Here is a 22931-nt window from a genome sequence, read left to right as displayed (position 1 = left end):
TGGACTACATAAAACCTACTGGGCCCTTTCCCCTTTGACATCAACATTAAACTTCAGAGACTCAAATATCAATTCCCAGCCACCTGGTATCCTGCAGCTGTTTTCTAAAGCTTTAAAAATTCAGTCTGGGCTTCTGATCAGAGTGGCACTTTGACATTTTTAGAGGAGAATTACCTAATTTTCTTTAAATTCTGAATTTTAATTTCTGTTTTAAGGAAGCAGAAATTCACCCCATGTTACTGCAGTAGGTGTTGATGATCTTAACATCGTTCAGGTAACAATTCCAGGTATGGAAGTTTATCTGACTTTGTCATAATTTATATTTTTCCTTTTGTTATGTTTTAACCATTTTATGACATGGGTTAGTCTCTTAAGGGCTGTTATTTTTTGCTTAGTTCACCCTGTCAACTAAGGAATGAATGTGCTACAGATCTGCAACACACTGAATATCTTGCTTATGTCAGACATTGTTAATCAGATACATTCCTTCTCATAGCTGTGCCCTGGCATTACCTGGAAAATAGACTTCAGGACAGATAACTCTAAGTACCAGCTACTGTTGAATTGGAATTGACCACAGATGTGAAAGTTATTTGCTGCCCATCAAGTAATCTTCCTTTGTGAATATGTGTATGTACAATACATCTGGAGAGACACAAAAGAATCTAATAATATAGCTCTTCCAAGAAAGGAAACAGAGCTAAGATAGGGAATGAAACAGAGATGTTTCCATGTGTGCTATTTTACATCTTGGCATTTTGAACCATGTAATTGCTTTAGTAATTCAAAATTAAACAGAATAAAAATGTTAAGCTTTGGGAAGATTCCGTTCTAGCACATTTTATTCCTTCTACTTCTCTTATTGCATTGGCTGGGATTTCTATTATAATGTTGAAAAACAGAGCTGAAAGTAGACATCTTTGTCTTGCATGATATTGAAAGTGTTCCCTAAAGTAGTTTGTACTGTGATTATAGAACTATAGCTTGAAAAGTTCTCTGTCATCATAATGGCTTCCATTTACAAAGTCCCAAAATGCCTAAACTATTGCTAAAACTAAGCTGAATGATTACCCAGGTAAACTGCTTTCTCATGTGCTCTCAGCCATTTCCTCCAACAGCTTTCTTGGGGGCAAACATCTTAATAATCCTAGTTTGCTTGTTTGTTTCATTATTTTTAGATAATGAGAAGGAAAGATTATCAAGCATTGAAAAGATAAAACAACTAAGAGAACAAGTCAATGACCTCTTTAGCAGAAAGTTTGGTAAGTTTTCAAATCATTAAGTATCCAAAATTAATATATTTGAAATATTTCCTTTTAATTGAATATTTTATCTAAGAAATAGATCTTTCTGTGAAGGAGGTATGATCAAAATTACCATATATGTTTACTGAAGAGCTTTTACATGGAAACAATAATTACAATAATAATAATAATAGGTATTTTTGATTTACTGAGTTCTTACCATGACTGAGCATTGTTCTTAGCACTTGACATGTGATTAATCATTTAACCCTCACAAGAAACTTTTTCAAGTAGACACTATGATAATCCCTATTTTATTTAACAGATAGAGAAACTGAGGCTGTTTTACAACTCACTGCCAATTTCAAAATCAGTGAGGTTAATCGTATATCACAGTACCACTGGGAAATAAAGTCCTAATGGCTGATCACCAGTGTTGTCACTGGGCGTGATTGATTTTTAAAGCATGGTTTGGGAAAAGTAAGTGACAACTTAACTGGTTTTACTTGCTCTTTGTCTCAACACAGGCGAAGCAATTGGAGTGGATTTCCCTGTGAAAGTTCCTTACAGGAAAATCACATTCAACCCTGGCTGTGTGGTCATTGATGGCATGCCCCCAGGGGTGGTATTCAAAGCCCCCGGTTACCTGGAAATCAGCTCCATGAGAAGGATCTTGGACGCCGCAGAATTTATCAAATTCACAGTCATTAGGTAAGCGAGAGTCCCCCACTTGGTCATGAGAAGGAATCTGAATTTTGCAACTTGCCCAGGGTGGACAAGCGGCAGCCCAGGGATTTTTACCCCAGGAGATGGGCGGTGCATCCCTGCAGTAACTTGCTGTCCCTCATACTCATTTTATCGTATTCTGCTTTTGCAAGCTGTGTGTCTATGTTCCTGTTTCTTGGTGATCATGGGCAGCCTGTCTCCGTTTTATCTCTCACTGCACCTAGCATAGAGTTGACACTCACAAAAGTTTGTCAAATTAAAGTGGAAAAGAGGAAAAATGAACTTTGTTGCATTCACCAATGTCTCTTTCTCTTCAGACCACTTCCAGGCCTTGAGCTCAGCAATGGTGAGTATTTGGGGGGGTAAGATCCATCCAGTGCCTGCTGTGCCGTGCTCAGGGTCTCAGCCGGTGCTCACCAAGGGACCCTTGCTTCTTGGGTTTCAGAGCAAAGTGTCCCGCTCTTACGTGCATTTTATTTTTCCTGCTTGTTATGATATCCTTTAATTCTGTTGCTTGGCTTTTATTAGCCAGGTGTTTTTTCTCATACAACAGTTGGATGGAGCTTGTTCTTCATCAGACTGCTTGTGTGGGATGGGAGACATAGCACTCTTGTTTGAGAACCCTTTGTGGCAGGGGCTAGCATCAGCATACTGAGCTAACTCTGTCTCAGCTGGTAAAAAGTGCCTGCCTGGCCACCGCAGGCCCACCCCCTGGGCACCCCCCATTACGACCTCCCCACAGTTCAGAACTCAAAAGGATGCTGCCTGACACAAAGGGGCTCCCAGAGCCCCCTTTGATTTTGAGGTGAACATCCGTTCCAGCTGAGCAGTGCCCCACCACCACCACTCTGCTTGTTATTTGATTGTCTCCCTGGAATGCTTGAAAGCAAGTCAGTATCCTGCAGGGCGCATAAAGCAGAAAGTGTAGAGATGTTCTCAGGAATTTGAATCATTAGGGAACCTCCTCATTTAAAGTTTGAAAACTATTCTTTTTTTAAATGCTCAAATATGACTCCAAAAATCCTCTGGTTGCTGAATGATTTTTTATATTTTTAATAGCTTTATTGAGGCATAACTTACATATGATAAAATTCACTTGTGTAAAGTATACACAATTCAATGATTTTTAGTACATCTACAGAGTTGTGCAACTATCACCACCACCCAATATTAGAACATTTCCATCACCCCCAAAAAGATCCCTCATATCCATTTGCAGTTATTTCTTGTTCCCACCCCCCGGCTCTATAGGGCAGCCACTATGCTGACCTTTCTCTGTTTACAGTCCTTAAAGTCAATTCTTATATTTGTGCCCTCTCGAAGTAAAGCTTACCTGCACTGTGGCCAGATTTGTTAAATTTAAAACAAGTAGTTATGTGTCTATCACCAGTGTCTTCTGTGATTCAAACAGCAGATAAATCATATGCCTCCTGTGCTCACTCCCATCTCTGTCCTTTCAAAACTCTCTTGAGATTCAAATGAAAAAACATATATATTAAAATGCAAATATACTTTCCAGTCATTCCTGTTTAAACCAGATGTGGCAAACATAGGTACCTGCTGAACCTCACCAAAGATGTCTTTTGTTTGGCTTATATGCCTTTTAAAAATGGGAATTAGTAGCCAACATTGAAAAGCCAGAGACTTTTTCATGAAAGTCGGCTTCCAGGTTTTCTTTAGAAATCTGAAGATCCGGCCGCAGCGGGCCCATGTTGCCTCTAGCAGCAGTTTGCGGGAGCTGAGGGTCAGCCGTCCCTCTCTGCAGGGGTGGGGTCCTCTCCAGTTAACTCCCAGCCACTTGTTCTCATGCTTGTGGTCATGCTTGTGCTGTTGTTTCTCTGATAGTAGAGGTAAGGGAAAAGTGAAATATCTCTGGTCTCCATGTTTTTCTCAAAAGTGGGAAAAAGAAAGATAGACCAAGAGGGCCGTGTATTTCAAGAAAAGTGGGAGAGAGCATATTTCTTCGTGGAAGTGCAGAATATTCCTACATGTTTAATATGCAAGCAGAGCATGTCTGTGTCAAAAGAATACAATCTGAGACGCCATTATCAGACCAACCACAGTAAACACTATGACCAGTACACCGAGAAGATGCGTGATGAGAAGCTTCAAGAGCTGAAAAAAGGCCTCAGGAAATACCTCTTAGGATCATCAGGAATTGTGTGTCCTGAGCCAAAACCAGTGTTTGCAAATGCGAGTCCAAATGAAAATGCTGCCGTGCAGCCTGTAGAAGATGTAGCTGGGAACTTATGGGAGAAATTACGTGAAAAAATCAGATCATTTGTGGCATATTCTATTGCAATCGATGAGATCACAGATATAAATAATACCACCCAGTTGGCCATCTTCATCCGGGGCGTCGATGAGAATTTTGATGTGTCAGAAGAACTTTTGGATACAGTGCCCATGACAGGTACCAAATCTGGAAATGAGGTGTTTTTGCGTGTTGAGAAAAGCCTTAAAAAGTTTACTATTGACTGGTCAAAATTAGTAAGTGTGGCCTCGACTGGCACCCCTGCGATGGTAGATGCAAAGGACGGACTTGTTACAAAACTGAAGGCCAAGGTGGCACTGGCTTGCAAGGGCTCAGATCTGAAGTCTGTTTGTTGCATCATTCACCCAGAGTCACTTTGCACTCAAAAGTTAAAGATGGACCATGTCATGAATGTGGTCATTAACTCCGTGAACTGGATATGCTCCCGTGGACTGAACCACAGTGAGTTCACAACTCTGCTTTATGAACTGGACAGCCAGTATGGCAGCCTTCTGTACTACACAGAGATCAAGTGGCTCAGTCGTGGGCTGGTGCTGAAGAGATTTTTTGAATCGTTGGAAGAAATTGATTCCTTCATGTCATCCAGAGGAAAGCCCCTTCCTCAACTGAGCTCTCAAGATTGGATCAAGGACTTGGCCTTTCTGGTGGACATGACAATGCATCTCAACACTTTGAACATCTCTCTTCAAGGTCACTCACAAATCGTTACGCAAATGTACGACTTGATTCGGGCCTTCCTAGCCAAACTGTGCCTTTGGGAGACTCACTTGGCCAGGAATAATCTGGCCCACTTCCCCACGCTGAAATCAGTTTCCAGAAATGAAAGTGATGGCCTGATATACATTCCCAAAATTGCAGAATTAAAGACTGAATTCCAGAAGAGGTTGTCCGATTTCAAACTCTATGAAAGCGAACTGACCCTGTTCAGCTCTCCTTTCTCCATGAAGATCGAGAGTGTACAGGAAGCACTTCAGATGGAGGTTATCGATCTGCAGTGCAACACGGTACTGAAGACTAAATACGACAAGGTCGGAATCCCAGAGTTCTATAAGTACCTCTGGAGCAGCTACCCGAAATACAGACACCACTGTGCAAAGATGCTCTCTATGTTTGGGAGCACCTACATTTGTGAACAGCTGTTTTCTATTATGAAACTGAGTAAAACTAAATACTGCTCCCAGTTAAAGGACTCCCAGTGGGATTCCATGCTTCACATTGGGACCTGAGCAAGACCAGCCATGCCCATTGGGCATAAGACCAGACCCCTCCAGGCCCCAGGGATTGTGAGACAAGAAAACGAATTCTTAAACATTTCTGTGTTTCAGAGTCCAGTTTTTTCCACTTTGACTCAGAAATATACTTTACAGTATCACACCTGTTTGTATGACATTTTATGCTTCACTGTAGTCCAGTAAAAATCAAGAAAGTTTTATTGTATTTCTAGTAGTTGAATTTTCTTATGTCTCCCCTATTTCATTCAGTCACATACTTGCTGGACCCCAGTAGGCACTGGGGCTGGCATCTTGAAGTTTAAATCAGTGGGGTAGGAAGGATGTGTGTAATCATTGAAGGGCACATCTCCACACATGTATATCTCCCCCCTTGTGTATGGTATCCCTTATGATCTAACATGTTTCCAAGCTCAAGGAAAATCAGCTGGAGGTGTATTCACATACCATAGTGTTCCAGTATTATCTATCTCTGCGCCTCCACACGAATCCAGAAAGGTAGGGCTGAAAATGGGGAACCCAAAATAAATAACCTAGGCTTTCAAAGGCAAAGTAAGGTGAGGTTTGGAGGTTGCCTTTTTTTTTTTTAACTTATTTTGAAATCGTTTCAAATTTATACAGAAGTTGCAGAAATGAAAACAGTGTGAAGAACACTTAGATGTTCTTTTGCTAGATTCTCATCTTAACATTGTATCTTTTATCATTTGCTTTCTCTCCCTTTTGTGTGTGTGGTGTACAGCACTGCCTGTAAGTGTGCATAAATGAATGTCTGTGTCTGTAATGTGTGTATAAATGTATGTGCATAATTTTTTTTCTGAGTCATTTGAGATAAAGTTACCTACATCATTTACCCTAATCCTTTAGGAACTATTTTCTAAGAATAGGGACTTTCTCTTAATTAACCATAGTTTAGTTACCAACTCCAGCCAAGTGGAACATGGATGCAGTACTTTTATCTAGTTTACCATTCGGACTCCAGTTTTGCCAGTTGGCCAAGTAATTAATGTTCTTTCCTTTATAGCATTTTTCCCTTGGAGGGTTACCATTTGAAAGCATATACATATATATTTGAAAGCATATGTTTTGTGTGTGTGTGTGTGTGTGTGTGTGTGTGTGTGTGTGTGTGTGTGTTAATCTCTATCGGTCACTGGAATTATATCCAAAATTGTGAGTACTTTAAGGATTGGAGGAATTAAATCTGACTAGGGTACAAAAAAGCTGGGGCTCTGGACCTGATGACCCATTCGGGAAACAATGGAGAGAAAGGCCTGGATAAAAATGGTACAGGCTGTGGGAGGGAGAGACCAGCCTCCAGATGGTTAGCTGCATAAGGCACCGGGCCTGGCTGGAGCCTGGGTGCGTGTCTTCAGGGGAAGCGACCCACTTCCTGCCCTCGGGAGGCCGGCTGCAGGGGCAGCTGGGCTGCTTGGCTCGAAGACTCCTCTTGGGGAAGGGACACTGGACAGTCTGGTTTCCAATGGGAGCTGTGGGGACCAGTTCCTGGTGTACCCAAGCAGCTGTTGACACCAAATCAGAGGTGTGGCCCTGCCAGTCCTACAGGACATACACAGGCAACTGGGGCTCAGTGATTAATGGCCTGCCTGGTGCCACACCACCAGTGGAGGAGGAGTCAGGGTTCAAACCCCGGTCTCTGTGACCCCAGAGTCCATGTTCTTCCTCTTCTAAGGTCACTGTGCCTGATATGGGGACCTAGCAGATGTCTGTCATGCACCCTCAGCACATCTGCCATGTGTTGCTCCCTGGTGGTTAGCCCGTTGGGGAAAGGTGAGGGCACAGCAGGGGTCAGGCTGGGTGGCCTTCTGTTGACTGGACCATTCACGGGCTATTTTCCTTTGAATCAACTCTTTGGGAAAGCCCTGCCAGCAAAGACTCGGAGGCCTTGGGCTGGCTGCAGTGTTGGGCTAAACGGTGATGCTCTGTTCATCAGTGAATAACCGCTTGCTGGTACAGCCTCTGGGCTGAGCAGGCTCTCAGTGAATAATCAGAGGTGCCCCTCCCTAATACCTAAGTTACAATTTTTTTTTGTCAACTGGAGCACACAGTCAAGGTTACCGCCCTGACTGTGCCCTGTCTCCACTCTTCTTCAGGGCTCTTCTACAGTGGGCCCAGAATTCAAGCAGTTTCTGTCCAAACAGCCAGCAGGGCATGCGGGTTCCTCTTGCACTTGGCCTTGTGCAAACTTGGTCTTGGTCAAGACCAGGTCAGTATGCAACCGGACCTTGGTTCTTGCAATTTTCCCCCAGCGGAGCTCACACACCTCCGTCCTCATTCTAGAAATACCCTCAAGGGCAGCACAGCCCGCCCCGCATCCTTGCAGAGACTATGCCCACTCCAAGCAACATTTATTGAGGGCAGGGAACAGCTAGGTTGGGGCAGGACCCGGGCTGCCCTCTGTGTCCACACCTCAGTCTCTTTACACGTATCTACAGGGTTCGGGGCAGAAGGCGGCGCGAGAGGGCGGAGGGGCCAGGGCGCCAGCCCGGGTTCAGACGGAGGATGCCAGCTTCCGCTTGGTGCTCTCGCTGCAACGGTGAAGGATGAGGTCTGCGCTGGGCCGAGGGGGTACCGCTGGCTGCGGCTTCGGGCTTTGGGTCTGCGGCTCCTCTTCTGTCGGCAGACCACCGGCCCAGTGACCCCCCCCCGCCCCGACCCCGGCCCACACACCCTCCAGCCGCGCCCCAGGCCCGCAGCGCTGTGGCCCCGCCCACGCGGCACTCACGCCTCAGGCTCCCTGGGTTCTGCGGCCCCGGCTGCCCCAGGCGGCGGCGCTGCTGCAGGTAGCGGACGCTGTTGCGCCGGTAGGTGTCCTGGCTGAGGCGATTCCGCGACCGCTGGTGGATGCTGCGCGCGTTGCGGATGGACGACCTGGGGCCAGCGGGACGGGGCGTTGGTCAGCCGCCGGCGTCCCCGCCGCATCCGCGTCCCTGCCCTCTGAGCCTCGCCTGGCTACCCCTGGGCTCCATCGACTGGCCCGAGAAAGTGGGTAGCGGCAGGGACTGGGCGGGGCCGGAATGCGACTCCCGTTCACCGACGCGGATCCCCGCCGCAGAGCCCAGGCGCAGCACCTCCACCTCACACCTTGCTTCCGACCGCCCTCTGCCAGCCCCGCTGTGCGGGAGGGCACGGGCAGCCTCGGCCGGTGAAGGTGCTGCGCCAGGCTGGGAGCCCCTGCCCGGTCTCCCCTGCTCCAGCACTGCCAGTGCAGGGCCTGGACCGACAGCGGGACACTCTGCCCTCTGCCCCGCCCCGCCCCGAGGACCCTCATTCACCTGCGCGGCGGTGCTCCTCGTCTCTTGATCTGGCGTTGGGCCTCGGCTATGTCCTGCCCCGACTTCTGCAGGTACATGGACGGGAAGTAGCCCGTGATGTCTTCTTTCCTGCAACAGGCAGCGCTTGAAGCCCGCGCAGCCATGGAAGGAGTACAGGCCTTACATGTAGCTAGTCAGCGTTCCCTCTAAACAGCTGGCGTCAAGGCCACCAGTCCCCGCCCTCTGTCCTTGTTACCTCATTTGTGCAACACAGGCCCTCCCGGGTATGACAGTAGAGGGGGACGATGTTAGCAGATCCAAATCTCCCCCACGGACATGTGTTTGCCATAATATATCTGCAATATGGTATTTGTCAGTTTTTTCTCTTATGATCATTGGTTTCTGTGTCCTAAGAAAACTTTGCCTACCTCCAAATCACCATGTCCTCCTATTTCTTCCAAAAGCTTTTTAGTTTGGGGTTTTGTGCTTGATAAAACCTGTGGTCCTTCCCAAGTAAATGTGTATGGTGCAAGGTAGAGGCATAGGTTTGTTTTTTTACATATGGGCATCCCGTTGTTCCAGGATGGTTTGTTGAAAAGATTTTTCTTTTCCATTCTCACTACTATATTTGGGAGTGAAAAAAACTTTGCATAATACAAAATTCACTCAGTAAAACTCTAAATCTTCTTAGCTGGTGGGAGAATCACAAGCAGATTCTCAGGGGTGCATGATAGGAGTTAACTGAGTGTGGCTCTAAGAGGTTGTGAAGCCCTTCCTCAAAGCCTGCAGCCCAGGGCCATGCTGACGGTGGGTGTTATGGCCAGAAGCTCACTGGGGTCATGGACTGACCCTGTGACTCAGGGCTCTGAAAGTGTGTCCAAGGACCTGGGAGACCCAGTGGCCCTAGAGAAATGGCTCTGCAACACTGGGATACTGTTTTCCCCAGGACCAGGAAGAAAATAAAATGGAAACAGCCCAGAGAGAGGCAGTGGCTTACCTACAGTCACACAGCCAAGTCACCACGGAGCCTGCCAGGCTCTGCCCCAAGCCAGAGCTGACACTCTGGGTGGGTGCAGTATGTGTGTGGGGGTCCTCCTACCTGATGACCCACCAGCCGTCCAGGAGCTTATGGATGACCTCCACAGTTTCACCCTCCTGCAGGGACACCTCATCCTCCAACAAAGCGGTGTAGGCTTTGATTGCAACGTAGGGCTCACCTGGGGCATAGTGAGGGGAGGGACAGCATGTGAGGATCCGCCCTGTGCAGGGCTGGCCATGCACTCTCTCCTCTCTGGGCCTGGGACTTCCTCCAGCTGGAAACCAGAAGGACCCCTCCCCTTGCTCCTCCCACCACCCCACCCCCTTGCTCTTTGATCTCCCTCTGCAGGCCCCTCCCACTCACTCACGGGCTCACCCTGGACTTCTGCCCTCTGTCCACTCTACCCAGGGCACTTGCCCACTCCTACCCAACACCATCCACACCAGGGGCCAGGAGTAGCCCTGCCTGCAGAGGTGGGGCCAGGTGCCTAAGAAGGAGAAGCCAAGTGGGATTTCGGGGGAGGAGCACCAGTCCACTTGGCACCTGAGCCATGAGAGTCCTGCCACCTGTGGGCATGTGAGGCTGCAGGCCCAGGATCACATCTTTCTCAGTTTATAAAGAGGAGCCATAACCTACATAAACTGTCAAATCTCTTCATTTTAAAATATAGGCAAGCAATTCTAATTTTTTTTCAAACTCCACATGGGTGCCATGCAGCCCAGGGCTGCCAGTTTCCCCCTCCCAGTCAGTCATTATGCTCCCACCTCCAGGAAGCACTCCGTCCTGCCCCCGGGTCTGCTTATCACTCTGATTCCTGCTGGACCTGGCCCCAGGCCTACAGCCACCCCGTGTCCCATGCTGTACTCATCACTCCCTCCTCTACTGCACCTCCTGGTTCCCTGTCCTAACCAAAGGCATTACCACCAGGTTCTCCCAGTCAGACTACAGGGACTCAGTCCTGACTCCCCCTCTGCCCAGCCCATAATCATGGCCCACCCAAGCAGTCCCTTCCAAGTTCTCAGTATCCCCGGGCCTGTGCTGCCCCTTTCTCCCACACCATACACCGCAGAGGACAGGGCACCTGCATAGTTGGGCTCTGGGTCCTCCGCCTCATCAGGACCATCCAGGGGCTCCAAGTAGGATGCTGGTATCCAGCCACGCTTTGCCTTCATTTGGCAGAACCACCAGCCTGTGCCAGGGGAATGAGTGGTTAAGTCTATGCAGGCCTGGCAGCCTCCCTCAGTCGCTGGGGTGGGAGGGCATTTAGACACAGACACACAGACATCCAACATTTAGATTTAAAAATGTCACCTTCGCCACACACCACCCCCAAATCACACAAGCACACAGGGTCACAGAGCTGTCGCTCAGAGCCCACTTCACACACACACTGCTGAAAGGTGTGCCAGCCGACCTGGAAACCACCCCCAGAGATGCACAGCTGTGGCAGGGAATATAGGCAGATACCCACAGCCAGCCCCGCAGCGCACACTCAGGCAGAGCGTGACCCGCGGCATCGGGAGGACAGCCCAGACCCCTGAAGGAGTCAGATCTCCCCAGCGGACTAAACTGGGAGGCAGCCGGAGGCTGCCAGGGGCAGACCCTTGGTAGGGGGCTTGTGGCTGTGGGCCCAGGCAAGGGGGAGGCTGACCACTCTCGTTCTTCTCCACGACCTCCACCACGTCGCCAGAGGCCAGAGCCATCTCAGAGCCCGAGGTCTTTGCGTAGTCGGCGATGGCACGGTATGTCTGCAGGATGATGGGCCCTGTGATGTCTGGGCAGAGGGAGGACAGAGTGAGGGGCACCTCAGGGGTAGGCTGCCTCCTCCTGGCTCCCCCCAAGGTCCCCTGTGTAGGCCACCAGAACTGGCACTGGCATCAGCTCCAGTTACACCAGATGTGGAGACACCTGCAAACTGGAAAGCAGCAGACAAGCTAATCTTCAGCCCAGCATGTATCAAGAGCCTAACAGGTTCCAGACACTACTGATCCTTTTTACACATCCTTGTTCTTGTTTGATGAGAGTAGCAAGCAGCCCTTTTCAACTTTAATGTGCACGCAAAGCCCCCAGGGATCTTGCCAGAGCGCAGGTTCTGATCTGTAGGTCTGCAGTGGGACTGAGCCTGCATTTCTAACCAGCCCTCAGGTGATGATATCGCTGTGTGTTATGGGCTGAATCGTGTCCCCACCAAAATTCATATGTTGAAGCCCTAACCCCCAGTACCTTAGAATTTATTTGGAGACAGGGCCTTTAAGGAGATGATTAATGTTACATGAGGTCATAGGCATGGGGCCCTGACACACTAGGACTGCTTATAATAAGAGGAAGAAACACCAGGAGGGTGTGCACAGAGGAAAGGCCACGTGGGGACAGTGTGAAGGGGGCCGTCTGCAGGCCAAGGAGCGAGGCCTCCAGAGAAAGCAGCCCTGCCCACACCAGGATCTTGGACTTGGGGTAGCCCAAGCAGACTCGGACGCTGCTGGTCCCTGGACCACATTTTGAGTGGCCCAGAGTACTTGGCCAGGCATCCCTGGTTGAAATCCTGCTCCACATTTAGTAGCTGTGTGACCCCTGACTAGAGTGGCAACTTGAATCATGCCTCAGTGTGTCCAGCTATAAAATGGGGATAATAGCACTGTGGTACCTATTTCAGTTTGATATAGTGGTGATCACATGAGTGAATACATGGAAACCACTTAAAATAGTGCCTGGCACAGAGTCAGTGCTTGGTAAGTGTTAGGTAGTATCATTAACAATTATCATGCAATAAAAAGTAGATACTGTCACATCCAAGTCAGCCTTGAATCTTTGTCCCCAGACCTGCTCATCATTTGGCCATAAGGTCCACAGGCCATTGGGAGCCTGGGTCTGTGCAGCCATGGAGGAGAGCTCCCAGGAGCACCCATCACTGTCCAGGGACTGCCAGACCCCAGCTCTTCAGTGCAGCCACCAAGACCCTTCCAAGCTGCTCTCGCCTCCTGCTCACCCCAAGCTCAGGGTCCCTGACGTGTCTCAGTACCTGTGGGGTGGACTGCACATGGCTGCCCCGCCCCTTACCTGCAATGCTGTTCTTGCCATCCTTGGACACCAGGTATGTCTCGGGCTTTTTCACCCTGCAGGGGACAACAGCCTGAGTATCAGACACTCAGCTTCCCGCTGGGGGAGGGGAGGCTCTGGGTAGACCTGCAGAAGAGTCCCCAACAGAAAAAGGGAGCTGGGAGCTGGGGGCTACCACAGAGAGAGTGTGTGGCACAGAGACCAGTGAGGCAAGGGCTTTGGGAAGGACGGGGCGCCTGCTGGGCAGCCTGAGGAGGGGCCCCAGCCCCCTGCAGGCCCAAAGGAGAAGGCACCCAACTGCTGAAGAGAGTAAGGGCCCTCCTGTGGCCATGCACCTGTCGGGAAAGGCCCTGGAGAACAGCCAGCAGGGTGGGGGCCTCCCACCGCTGGGGCTGATACAAGCTGCGCTGTCCTGGACCAGGGGTGCCTTCAGGGGTCAGTGAGCACCAGCTGGAGCGGTGCTGTCTGTCTGTCTAGGACAGCCCTGTCCTCCAGACCTCCCCATGCACACAGTGACCAGAGAAGGGGATCTTCCAGCCTGCCTGGAGCAGGAGACACATTCCTGAGACCTCCAACAGCCTCTCACATGCCATCCATGCAAGCCCTAGAGTACAGGAGACCCCCAGGTAGGGACAGGCAGAAAGTGGGGTAACAAAGGGGAGGCAGTGGCCTGAGACTGCTCAGCAATGAACAGAGACCCTGACTTCCACATTCTCTCGGGGCTCTGCACTTCACAGTGTGTAAGCTTTCTCCATGGCCCCCCTGCTGCCCCAGCCTCCACCACCCTGTTGCAGTGGGGAAACTGCTTTCAGAAGGCTCTAGGTCCCAGGGCCAGGCAGTCACAGAGTCAGGATGAGGACCTAGGCCTTCAAACCCCCCAGCCCAGAATGCCTCTCCCAGCACCGTGAGGCTCAGGGGGTCCAGGTGGAGATGCTGGATGGCTCCAGGTCACATGGGCCAAGGTTGTAATCCTGCCTTCTTTTCTCTGCGGCTCTCTTTAAGCAAGCTGCTTCCCTCTCGGAGCTTCAGTCCCCCTGGTCTGTAACGTGGGAAGTTCCCGGCCCCCTCCAGGCTGGGCTCACCCCCTTCCCTCTCCTTCCCCGGGGGACAGGATGAGGAAGCCACTCACTGGCTGTCGCTGGGGAGCTGGAGGTCGTCAGGGCGCACCTTGAAGAAGTTGAGCACATGGGGGCAACGGGAGATCTTGGCGGGCAGGCCCATGAGGGTGCTGCAGTATTCAGTGAGGGTGCCCTGGCGGCTCTCGGCGGCCCGCTGCCCATCAAACCACCGCGGGGCTGGCCGGACCAGGGAAGGGCACCAGAGAGCCAGTGAACACATTCATGAGATCAAGCCAGAGAGGGGCGGGATAGAGGGGGCAGCTGGGGGACAGGCGGAGGTGACCCAGCCCGGGTGACTCAGCCCCACTTCTCACCTGGCAGGTGGGGGATAATCCTGTTCTCTGCATTGATGTCCCCTGCCTCTATAGGAAACAGTTCCTTTAAGGTTTTCTAGACAGAAAGAAGACATGAAGGAATATTCCTTATTACAAAGCTGTAAAAATTTCCACAGAATTATTGCTTGGGCTAGAAACTTCTGGTGGCATCCTTGATTCCTCTCTCTCTCTCCCACCTCATATCCAAGCCACCAGCAAACCTTTTTGGCTCTGTCCAGAATCCGACCCTTCTGCTCTGCACACTGCCTCCCCTGGACTTGGATTATCACCACCACCTTCTGATGTCACTCCGCCCTTCCACCCTTGTCTGTTCTCAATCCAGCACCCAGAGGGAGCCTCTTACAACCTGAACTGGATCCTGTCGCTCCTCTGCTCAGAGCCCTCCTGCCTCTCAGTTCACTCAGAATGGAAGCCAAAGACCTCACATTGGTCTACAAGGCCCTGCACAACTGCCCTGCCTGTCTCACTCACCTCTTCTGCCACCACGGTCCCCCTTGCTGGCTGTGCTCCAGCCACCCTGTAATACTCCAGGCCCACTCCTGCCCCAGGGCCTTTGCACTTGCTATTCCCATTCTTCCCCCATGTATATCAATAGAGCTCTTTCTTTCTCCTTCTCCTTCTTCAAGTCTCTGCTCAGCTGACACCCCTTCAGTGAAGCCTTCTCCCTGAGGACTGTTCCTCCCTACCAGCCCTCTCCTCCCCACCCCTTTTTCTCTATAGTTCTAATGACCATATAACATACTACATAAATTAGGTATTTTGGGTTTCTCTGTTATCCTGACTCCTCTACTAGACCTTCAGGCCTACAAGGGAGGGGGAGGATTTGCACTGCTCTTTATCCCCTTGTCACCTTGGAGCAGCGTTTCCTGCCCACCATGCAGAACTTGCCTGAACTTAGCAGGTGGTTGATAAATAGTGGTGGAATGAAGGATGAGTCCCCTAATCAATAATAGGGGATCATCCTACAATGAAATAAGGCAGAACAGTTTAAAGAGAAAAGACGGAGCCTTACACATATCAAAGGTCTCAAAACCATAACCTAGTGACGTTAATAAAACAGAGAAGGAAGCAAAGGGCACGCTGCTGGCTTTTATACGGAAGACAGAACATGCATGCTGTGCTGTGGTGCCGCTGCGTGTCGTTCTCAGGTTCTGCCTGTGTGCCCATGTGTGGTCAGTCACCCAGCGTAGGAGCTGGCACGGGGTATGGGGTGAAGGGAGCCTTTCACACCTTTTGTAATGTTTTATTTCCTCTACCTTAAAAAAGCCCTGTAGCAAAGGGCCCAGAGACATCAATTATGATGCTGGCTGCTGCTTGTGCAGGACTGGGTAAGGTCTTCTCTGCATTTTGCTTTTAATTTCTCGCCCAAAAAAAGGGCAGAAACCTGCATTGTTCCAGGACTCCCTTCCCTGGGTAAGGAGGGCCCTGTCTGAGGACTTAACTGACTTTTTGGACCCCCACCCTAGCCACCCAACCCCGTCTCAGACCAGGACCCAGCAGCGGAGCTCTGCCCAGCTTGGCCCCTCGATGATCACACCAGTTTTGTCAAACAGTCTCTGGAGTGGGGGACCCTATGGAGTTTTAGAGCCTATGGGATTCTCTCGAATGAACCTTGTGGGCAGCAGGCACCCGCAGGGCAAGACAACCCGGTTTCTTGGGTGTCGGGATTCTCAGCCCTCCTCCTGATCCACCGGGGGTCATCAGGCCCGCGACCGTGAGTTAAAGGGCAGTATCCTGGGATGACAGCTTAGTGGTGGCGCTGACTAGGCCGCCCCCTGCAGGGACAGAGCAGCACGGCTCCTCAGAGTGGTCGTGTTTCATGGGTCGGGAGTTGCTGGGGAGAGGATGGAAACATTTGGGAAATGGATGGTGGTGATGGGTGCATAATATCGAATTGCCACTGAATTGTACACTTAAATGGTTAAAATGGAACAACTTAATGTTATGTGTAGTTTACCACCATAAAAAATACTTTAAGTAAAAATGTCTTTTAAAGTAAAAAAAAAATGAGGCCACTCTAACTATGGGCGGGTAGTGGGAGGTTCCAGGTTCCTTGATCTGCGGCCCACCTGGGCCTCTCTTCTCCCCAGAGGGCAGCCAAAGACGGGCGTGGTGACCCCTCCCTACCCCACCCCCAGGCACTCACATGGAACTCGTAGATCTCCGTGAACCGCCGGTAGACCACCTTCTCCGACAGGTCCTGCCACTTCACCAGGAACATATATACCTGGGGGTGGCCGGGGGTGGGGGCCTCACTTCAGCTTGTGAGGGGGCTTAGCCACATGCCTGGGAAGCACCCCATCCCCTGGAGGAAGCCCACAGGACTGGGGGTGGCACTCTTTGGGGCAACCTGGGCCACAGGAAGAGCACCAACTTCATGGTCCCCAGACCTGCCATCCTGCAGCTTTAGGACCTAGGGCAAGGTGGTTGGCTTCCCTCTCTCAAATTAACTCAAGATTCCTCATCCTTAAATTGGAAAGAAAAGTTGGAGCTCACTCCTAGGTCTCAAAGTGGGCTACAGGAGGTAAGATACAGAAAGGGCAGGACACAGACAATACAAGAACTCAGGAAGATAATCATATGAAATGTCCGTTTATACAAAATGTCCAGAATAGACAAATCTGTAGAGACAGAGAGTGAATTAGTGGTTGCTGGAAACTGGGGCAGGAGCACTGGGGAGTGACTGCTAATGGATGCAGGATTTCTTTTGAAGGGTGATGAAAATCTTCCAAAATTGGTTGTATAATGGTTGTGCAACTCTGTGAACTTACTAAAACCTTCTGAACTGTACATTTTGCACAGGTGAATTGTATGGTATGGGAATTGTATCTCAACAAAGCTAATATTAGAAAGAAAAAAAAAGAACTCAGTGAAGAAAATACATCTGCAACAATAGCTAGGAGAATAGTACTCAGACACAAAAAGGAACAAATTACTGATATTTGCAACTCCATAGATGAATCTCAAAAGCATTATGCTGAGTGAAAAACACCAGACACAAAGGGCTGCACACTGTGTGATCTGGTGTCCAGGACATTCTAGAGCGACCCCAATAGACTTCAGGTGAGAAAAACTCAAGACACCTGGGTCCTCTGCGGGGCAGAGGAGCAAGAACTGGGGTGGGGGTGACGGTAATGGTCTGTATCTTGATGAGGACTTGGGTAACATGGGGAGATGCACTGTCAAAACTTAGCAAACATCTCTCTCAGATTTGCAGATGACCTTTTACATAACTTTTACACCAGAAGAGGAAAAACTACAAACAAATATGAACCCTTGTTAGTGATATGCATGCTGAAGCACTTAGGGCGAAGCACTGAGGTTTACACTTGGCTTTGAAACACACTGAAAATAAGAGACACTGATGGATGGATGGATAGAAATGTAAAGATCTTAATGGTTGAGTCTAGCTAGTGGGTATCTATCTGAATGGTTGCTTTTTTGTTTCTTTTGTTTTGTTTTTGTAAAATTCTTTCAACTTTGCATTATGTTTGAAAACTTGCAGAATAAAATCTTGGGAAATCAAAATAGCCACCAGTGGGTATCAGGTTTCTTTTGGGATGATAGCAATGCTCGGAAATTTAGATTATGGAGATAATTGGACAACTCGGTAAATGCGCCAAAAGCCATCTTGCACTGTAAATGGTGAACTATTTAGTATGTAACTTATAGGCAATAAAGCTGTTTAAAAAGAAAAAGATCGACTCCAGGCATCTTACAGGATACACTGCAGGTGATTCTACTGAGCAGAGCTAAGAACCATGTCTCAGAGCAGGACTCAGCAAACTTTTTCTCTGAAGAACCAGAAAGCAGATACTTAAGGTTTTGCAGCCTCTATGGTCTCTGTCCCAGAACCACGCTCTGTTGTTTCAGCATGAAAATAATCATAGACAATATGTAAATAAATGAACCTGGGGGAAAACGAATAGCTAGGATACCCCTAAAAAAGAAGAGGCATGCAGGAGTCTATCCCTATCAAATATTAAAATAAACTGTAAACCCTTTATCATTCTAACAGTGTGCTTCAGAGAGCTATTTTAAAAACAAAACAGAAAACAAGTATTGACAAAGATGTAGGAAAAATTGGAACCCTTGCGCATTGCTAGTGTGAATGGAAAAAGGTAAAGCTACTGAGGAAAACAGCATGGCAGTTCCTCAAAAAATGAAACACCAAATTACCAATGGACCCAGCAATTTCACTTCTGGGTATACACCCAAAAGAATAAAAAACAGACTCAAACAGATATTTGTACCCCCATGTTCTAGCAGCATTATTCACAATAGCCAAAAGGTGAGAGTAACCCAACTGTCCATGGAAGAATGAATGGATAAACAAAATGTGGTCTAGCCATACAATAGAATACTATGCAGCCTTAAAAAAGGAAATTCTGACACGTACTACAACATGAATGAACCTTGAAGACATTATGCTAAGTGAAATAAGGCAGACTCCAAAAGACTAGTATCGTATGATTCCTCTTATATGACACACCTAAAATAATCAAATTCATAGACACAGAAAGTAGACTGGTTGGTGCCAGGAGTTGGGAGAGGGGGTATAGGGAGTTAGTGTTCAGGGCAGAGGTTCAGTTTATGATGACAAAGAAACTCTGGAAGTGGGTGTACAATATAAATGTACTTAATGCCACTGAACTGTATACTTATAAATGGTTAAGATGGTAAATGTTATGTATATTTTATCACAATATTTAAAAAAACCTTTATCATTCTAACAGTGGACTTCAGTGTGATACTGATGTATGAACAAAAAACAATGGAATAGAATAGAATATCTAGAAATTGATCCAAGTACACATGGAAATTTAGGATATGATAAAGTAGTACCTCAAATCATAGGAGTAAAGGTAGATTTTTTTTTTAAATTGATGTTAGGACAGCTGGTGAGACTTTTAGGATAAAGTAAATTGGCTTCGCATCTCACACTAGCATAAATTCAACATGGATCAGAAATCTAACCACAAAAACTGACACTATGTAAGTGCTAGTAGGAAAGCGGTATACAGGAAGACATTCTGATTCAAAATTTAAAGGCAATAAAAGATTGCTATTTCAAATGCATTAATATTTTTTCAAACTTTTGCATACAAAAATCATGGCAAAGACAAAAGACAAAGGGTAAACAGGGAGAAAATACTGGCAATACATAACACAGATAAAGAGCTAATATTCCTATATATAAATAATTTCTTAAATTTGAAGGAAAAAAGGTAAACAAAATCTGATAGGAAAATGATCAGAAGGCATGAAAAGTTCATGGCATACACACACATATATGTAACCCTTAAACATTTAAAAAAGTGTTTGCCTTTACTCACAACAGCATAAAGGCAGGATGGTCAAGAAATTGCAAATTAATGAAGTCAATCCAGATGGTTGTTTAAAGAAACAATGGCATGGTCGCACAATGGATATTAAATACATTTACAAAAATGAGATAGACTCGGAGGGAACTCCAGGATATTACACAAAAATGAATAAAAAAGCACATATTGTAAGTCATCTTATATTTATTATCTGTGTGTAGTAAAGAATAAAACATAAGAAAATATATTTTCTTCCTTTTTTTTATTTTTGCAAAGAGAAATACAGGAAAGATAAACCAGAATGAGTCTATAAGTACATCTTTTTGCAAAGTTTTGGTGTCTGATTCCATGTTAATATTTTATATATTAAAATAATAAATATAAAAAAATATTTTTAGGATAAATGTTTTACATATTTAAAAAAATAAAATGAAACCAACAAGGACAAGGATATCTTTTAAACTTCAGAATTGGAAAGAGACAAATGCACTTATCAAATTGGTATGAAGGAAATTGGAAAAGGAAAACATCCAAGAAACTTTCAGTTACAGTATTTGCAGTACCACCAATCAAAAAGGATCAAAAGAACTGCAAAGAAAAGTTAAATTGGACTTAACAGGTTAGTAGATTTATTATTAATAATGATGAGGGGGTGTAGTCATTCTAAAATAAGTTTATGGGTGTTATAGAATTGAGCAAAGGAGTAAATGTATTGATCTTGTCGGGAGCCGGGGTTCCCAAGGCGAGGGAAAGGAGCCGCACATCCAAGGTGGCATCAGGCAAGGACGTGAAATGGCTATTTTCTCCAGCCTGTCCACTTTGGACACAAGCAATGACACCCCAGTGACCCTGAGCGCACCAAACTTCCAGATCTTGGGTTCTAATATCACTTCCCACTAAAAAGAAGCAAGGGGGAACTCAGTGAACCGGCTGAGCCCAGGGTTCGGGCTGGTGGGGCAGGGTAAGCCTGGAACATCTTGTTCCAGAAATAAGACTGTGATCAAGGAATGACAGGCTAAGTCAAAAGGCCACAGGAGCCAGCTTGAAGGAACTCCCACCGGCCATATCTGAGCATCAGAATAAATTAATGGTAGTAACGATCAGAACCCATTGAATAAAATAGGAGTCTATGCATCAGATCGACATAAGTAAATAAGCAAGGAGGAAGGGAAGAGTTTTCCAGTAAAATGTTGACTAATACATGCAGAAGGAATGATGGAGTTTAAAAATCACCATTTGGCAATCCTTACTGTAATTTGATTCTGGCAAGAGTCTTCAGTGTACTATAAGGCACAGGATATTCTCATAGTTTCAGTCTCCCCACAGGTTAGTTATTATTTTAAAAAGGGAAAAATAGTTAGCTTTGCAGTAGGGACACATGTCCAGGTCACATCCAGGACTTGGTGACCGAAGTTAACATCATCAATATGGGAACGAGTCAAAATCACCTGCCACCCGATCGGATCAATGAGAAGAACAGTGTCTTCTGGGGTGTTCCTGTCACCGATGCAGAACCTGACTCCAGTGGAGAAATATCAGACAAACCCAGATCGAGGGACATTCTACAAAATAACTGGCCCTGTCTCTTCAAAACGTCAAAGTTGAAAAGCACAAAGAAAGACTGATTAAGATTGGTCCAGTTTAAAGAAGGCTAAGAGGCCAACAGTGAAATGCAACACATGGTCCCGGATGGGATTGTGGACCTGAAACATTTTTCCTGCAGAGGAAGGAAGACAATGGGTGAGACCGTGGGTACAGTCTTTGTGTTGGACATGAGTGTTTCATCAATGTTAATTTTCTGATTTGGACTCGGCTGCTGTCGTCATGTAAGAGAGCGTTCTTAAAACACGCAAGAGATTCACAGGGTGGTATTTAGAGGTAACGTAACACAGTGTCTTCTACTTACTCTCAAATGATTAAAAAATATATATTCAAAGAAGGAGAGATGGGGAGGGAGGGAGCTGGAGAGAGGATATGGGTGAAGGAATATTGGAATTACTGGTCTTTTGGGGGTCAACCTTTCTGTAAATCTGAAATTAGTTCAATAGTGAAAGTTAAGAGAATGAAGAAAGGTTTTAGCCAGTAATACTAAACGTACTCCACAAGTAGCCCACATTTGCTAAGAGCTGCTCCTGGCTTCTTCTGGCCTTGGGGACCCTGTGGTGGGGTGGCCATGTCTGGGCAGACACTTCCCTGGCCTCCAGGGCAGGAAGGGAGGCTTTTGTGGCCTCTGTGTGGGTGTCACCGGGCTGGAAAGGCTAGGCTGTAAGGACCCCCAAGGACCGCTCCCTGGCGGCTGGGTGGTCAGGAGGGCTGCGCAGAGGAGCGTGCCCTGGACACGAGCTCGGGGTGCAGGGACGGGCCGGGGAGCGGACTGGGCTCCTGGCAAGGGACAAGGTACCAGGAGTGCATCTGTTAAGGGGCCCATGGCCACTGCGCTCCCAGACAGGCAGACTGAGGCCTGGGGACGTGGTGTCATCAGCCACGACACCGTCCCCAGCCGTCCGCCGCCAGGGGAGCGCGGTGACAGCACATTCCGGCTACTCACGTAGTGCTGGCTGGGGACGAAGCGCTTCTCGAAGCCCAGGAGGGCGATGTGGCGGATAAAGGAGTCCCCCATGGCTGTGCACCGCCTTCGCTGCTGCAGGGCGCTCCCGGCGGGGCCTTAAATGGGCTGGAAAGAGGAAGTCACTTCTGTCGCAGTGGGGCTGGAGGCAGGAGGGGGCAGGGAGGGCAAGCAACGGCTTTGTTTCTGCTTTCAGTTTCTGGGATTTCTCAGACACCTGTGGTGTGGATGTGGGCGACAACACGCATGCACGTGTGTGGGGACCTACTGTCCCCCGTGGGCCCACAAGCCCAACGGTGGGGGTGCCCATCTCCCACCCTCTTCTCACAGCCTCCCCTGGGCCCAGCACATTGGCCTCTGCTGTTACAGGAACATACCAAGCTACTCCCACCTCAGGGCCTTTGCACCTGCAGTGCCACCTGGACTATGGATCTGTACCTCCCACCTTCGTTTTCTCCAGGTTTCTGCTCTAATGGCACCTCCTCTGAGAGGCTTCCCTTGGTAACTTCACATAAAATTGCAAAACTTCATGCTTCCCCCACACTCCTTTCCTGTTTTCCTCTAGAGTACTTATCACACCTGACCTATTACCTATTTCACTTTTTTACAATTCTTTCCTTACCAGAGTGTGAACCCCATGAGAACAAGGGCTTGACTTGTTTTGACAAGGGCTCTGGCCCCCACCCCTGGGACTGGTGCCTGGCACGCAGTGGGCCGCCATTAACATCGGGATAGTAAGTGAGCAAATG

General features: G+C 48.0%; 2 protein-coding genes across 7 annotated transcripts in view; one reads left to right on the top strand and one right to left on the bottom strand.

Moving 5' to 3' along the window:
• GTF2IRD2B (GTF2I repeat domain containing 2B) overlaps window positions 1-5682 on the top strand; it is a 67376-nt gene extending 61694 nt beyond the window's left edge. For 3 of the 4 annotated variants that reach the window (XM_073215213.1, XM_037002699.2, XM_073215212.1), the window contains 5 exons: window positions 216-287; window positions 1179-1262; window positions 1772-1955; window positions 2288-2316; window positions 3868-5682. In XM_073215213.1, the coding sequence (XP_073071314.1) occupies window positions 216-287; window positions 1179-1262; window positions 1772-1955; window positions 2288-2316; window positions 3868-5471 (1973 nt within the window). In that variant the 3' untranslated portion in view covers window positions 5472-5682. Of the gene's footprint in view, window positions 1-215; window positions 288-1178; window positions 1263-1771; window positions 1956-2287; window positions 2317-3867 lie in introns of those variants that run through there. The other variant, XR_005057085.2, reaches the window with a different exon arrangement.
• A 2138-nt stretch (window positions 5683-7820) lies between these two features.
• NCF1 (neutrophil cytosolic factor 1) lies at window positions 7821-22310 on the bottom strand. 3 transcript variants are annotated; one of them, XM_017649876.3, is made up of 12 exons: window positions 22165-22310; window positions 16439-16519; window positions 14272-14347; window positions 13969-14134; window positions 12840-12895; window positions 11434-11556; window positions 10864-10971; window positions 9843-9960; window positions 9000-9099; window positions 8765-8872; window positions 8215-8360; window positions 7821-8102 (listed from the first exon to the last, which is right to left on the bottom strand). In XM_017649876.3, the coding sequence occupies exons 1-12, from the start codon at window positions 22234-22236 to the stop codon at window positions 7919-7921; spliced, it is 1338 nt and encodes a 445-aa protein (XP_017505365.2). In that variant the 5' UTR covers window positions 22237-22310; the 3' UTR covers window positions 7821-7918. The 3 variants fall into 3 exon arrangements, with proteins under 3 accessions (XP_017505365.2, XP_017505368.1, XP_017505367.2); XM_017649879.3 differs by lacking the exon at window positions 9000-9099 and having other exon boundaries at window positions 22165-22309; XM_017649878.3 differs by lacking the exon at window positions 16439-16519 and having other exon boundaries at window positions 22165-22289.
• Window positions 22311-22931: the final 621 nt, after the last annotated feature.

The sequence above is a fragment of the Manis javanica genome, chromosome 10, assembly GCF_040802235.1.
Source record: "Manis javanica isolate MJ-LG chromosome 10, MJ_LKY, whole genome shotgun sequence".
Taxonomy (NCBI): domain Eukaryota; kingdom Metazoa; phylum Chordata; class Mammalia; order Pholidota; family Manidae; genus Manis; species Manis javanica.
The sequence above is the reverse complement of the archived record's forward strand: the minus strand, read 5'-3'. Positions and strand labels throughout refer to the sequence as shown.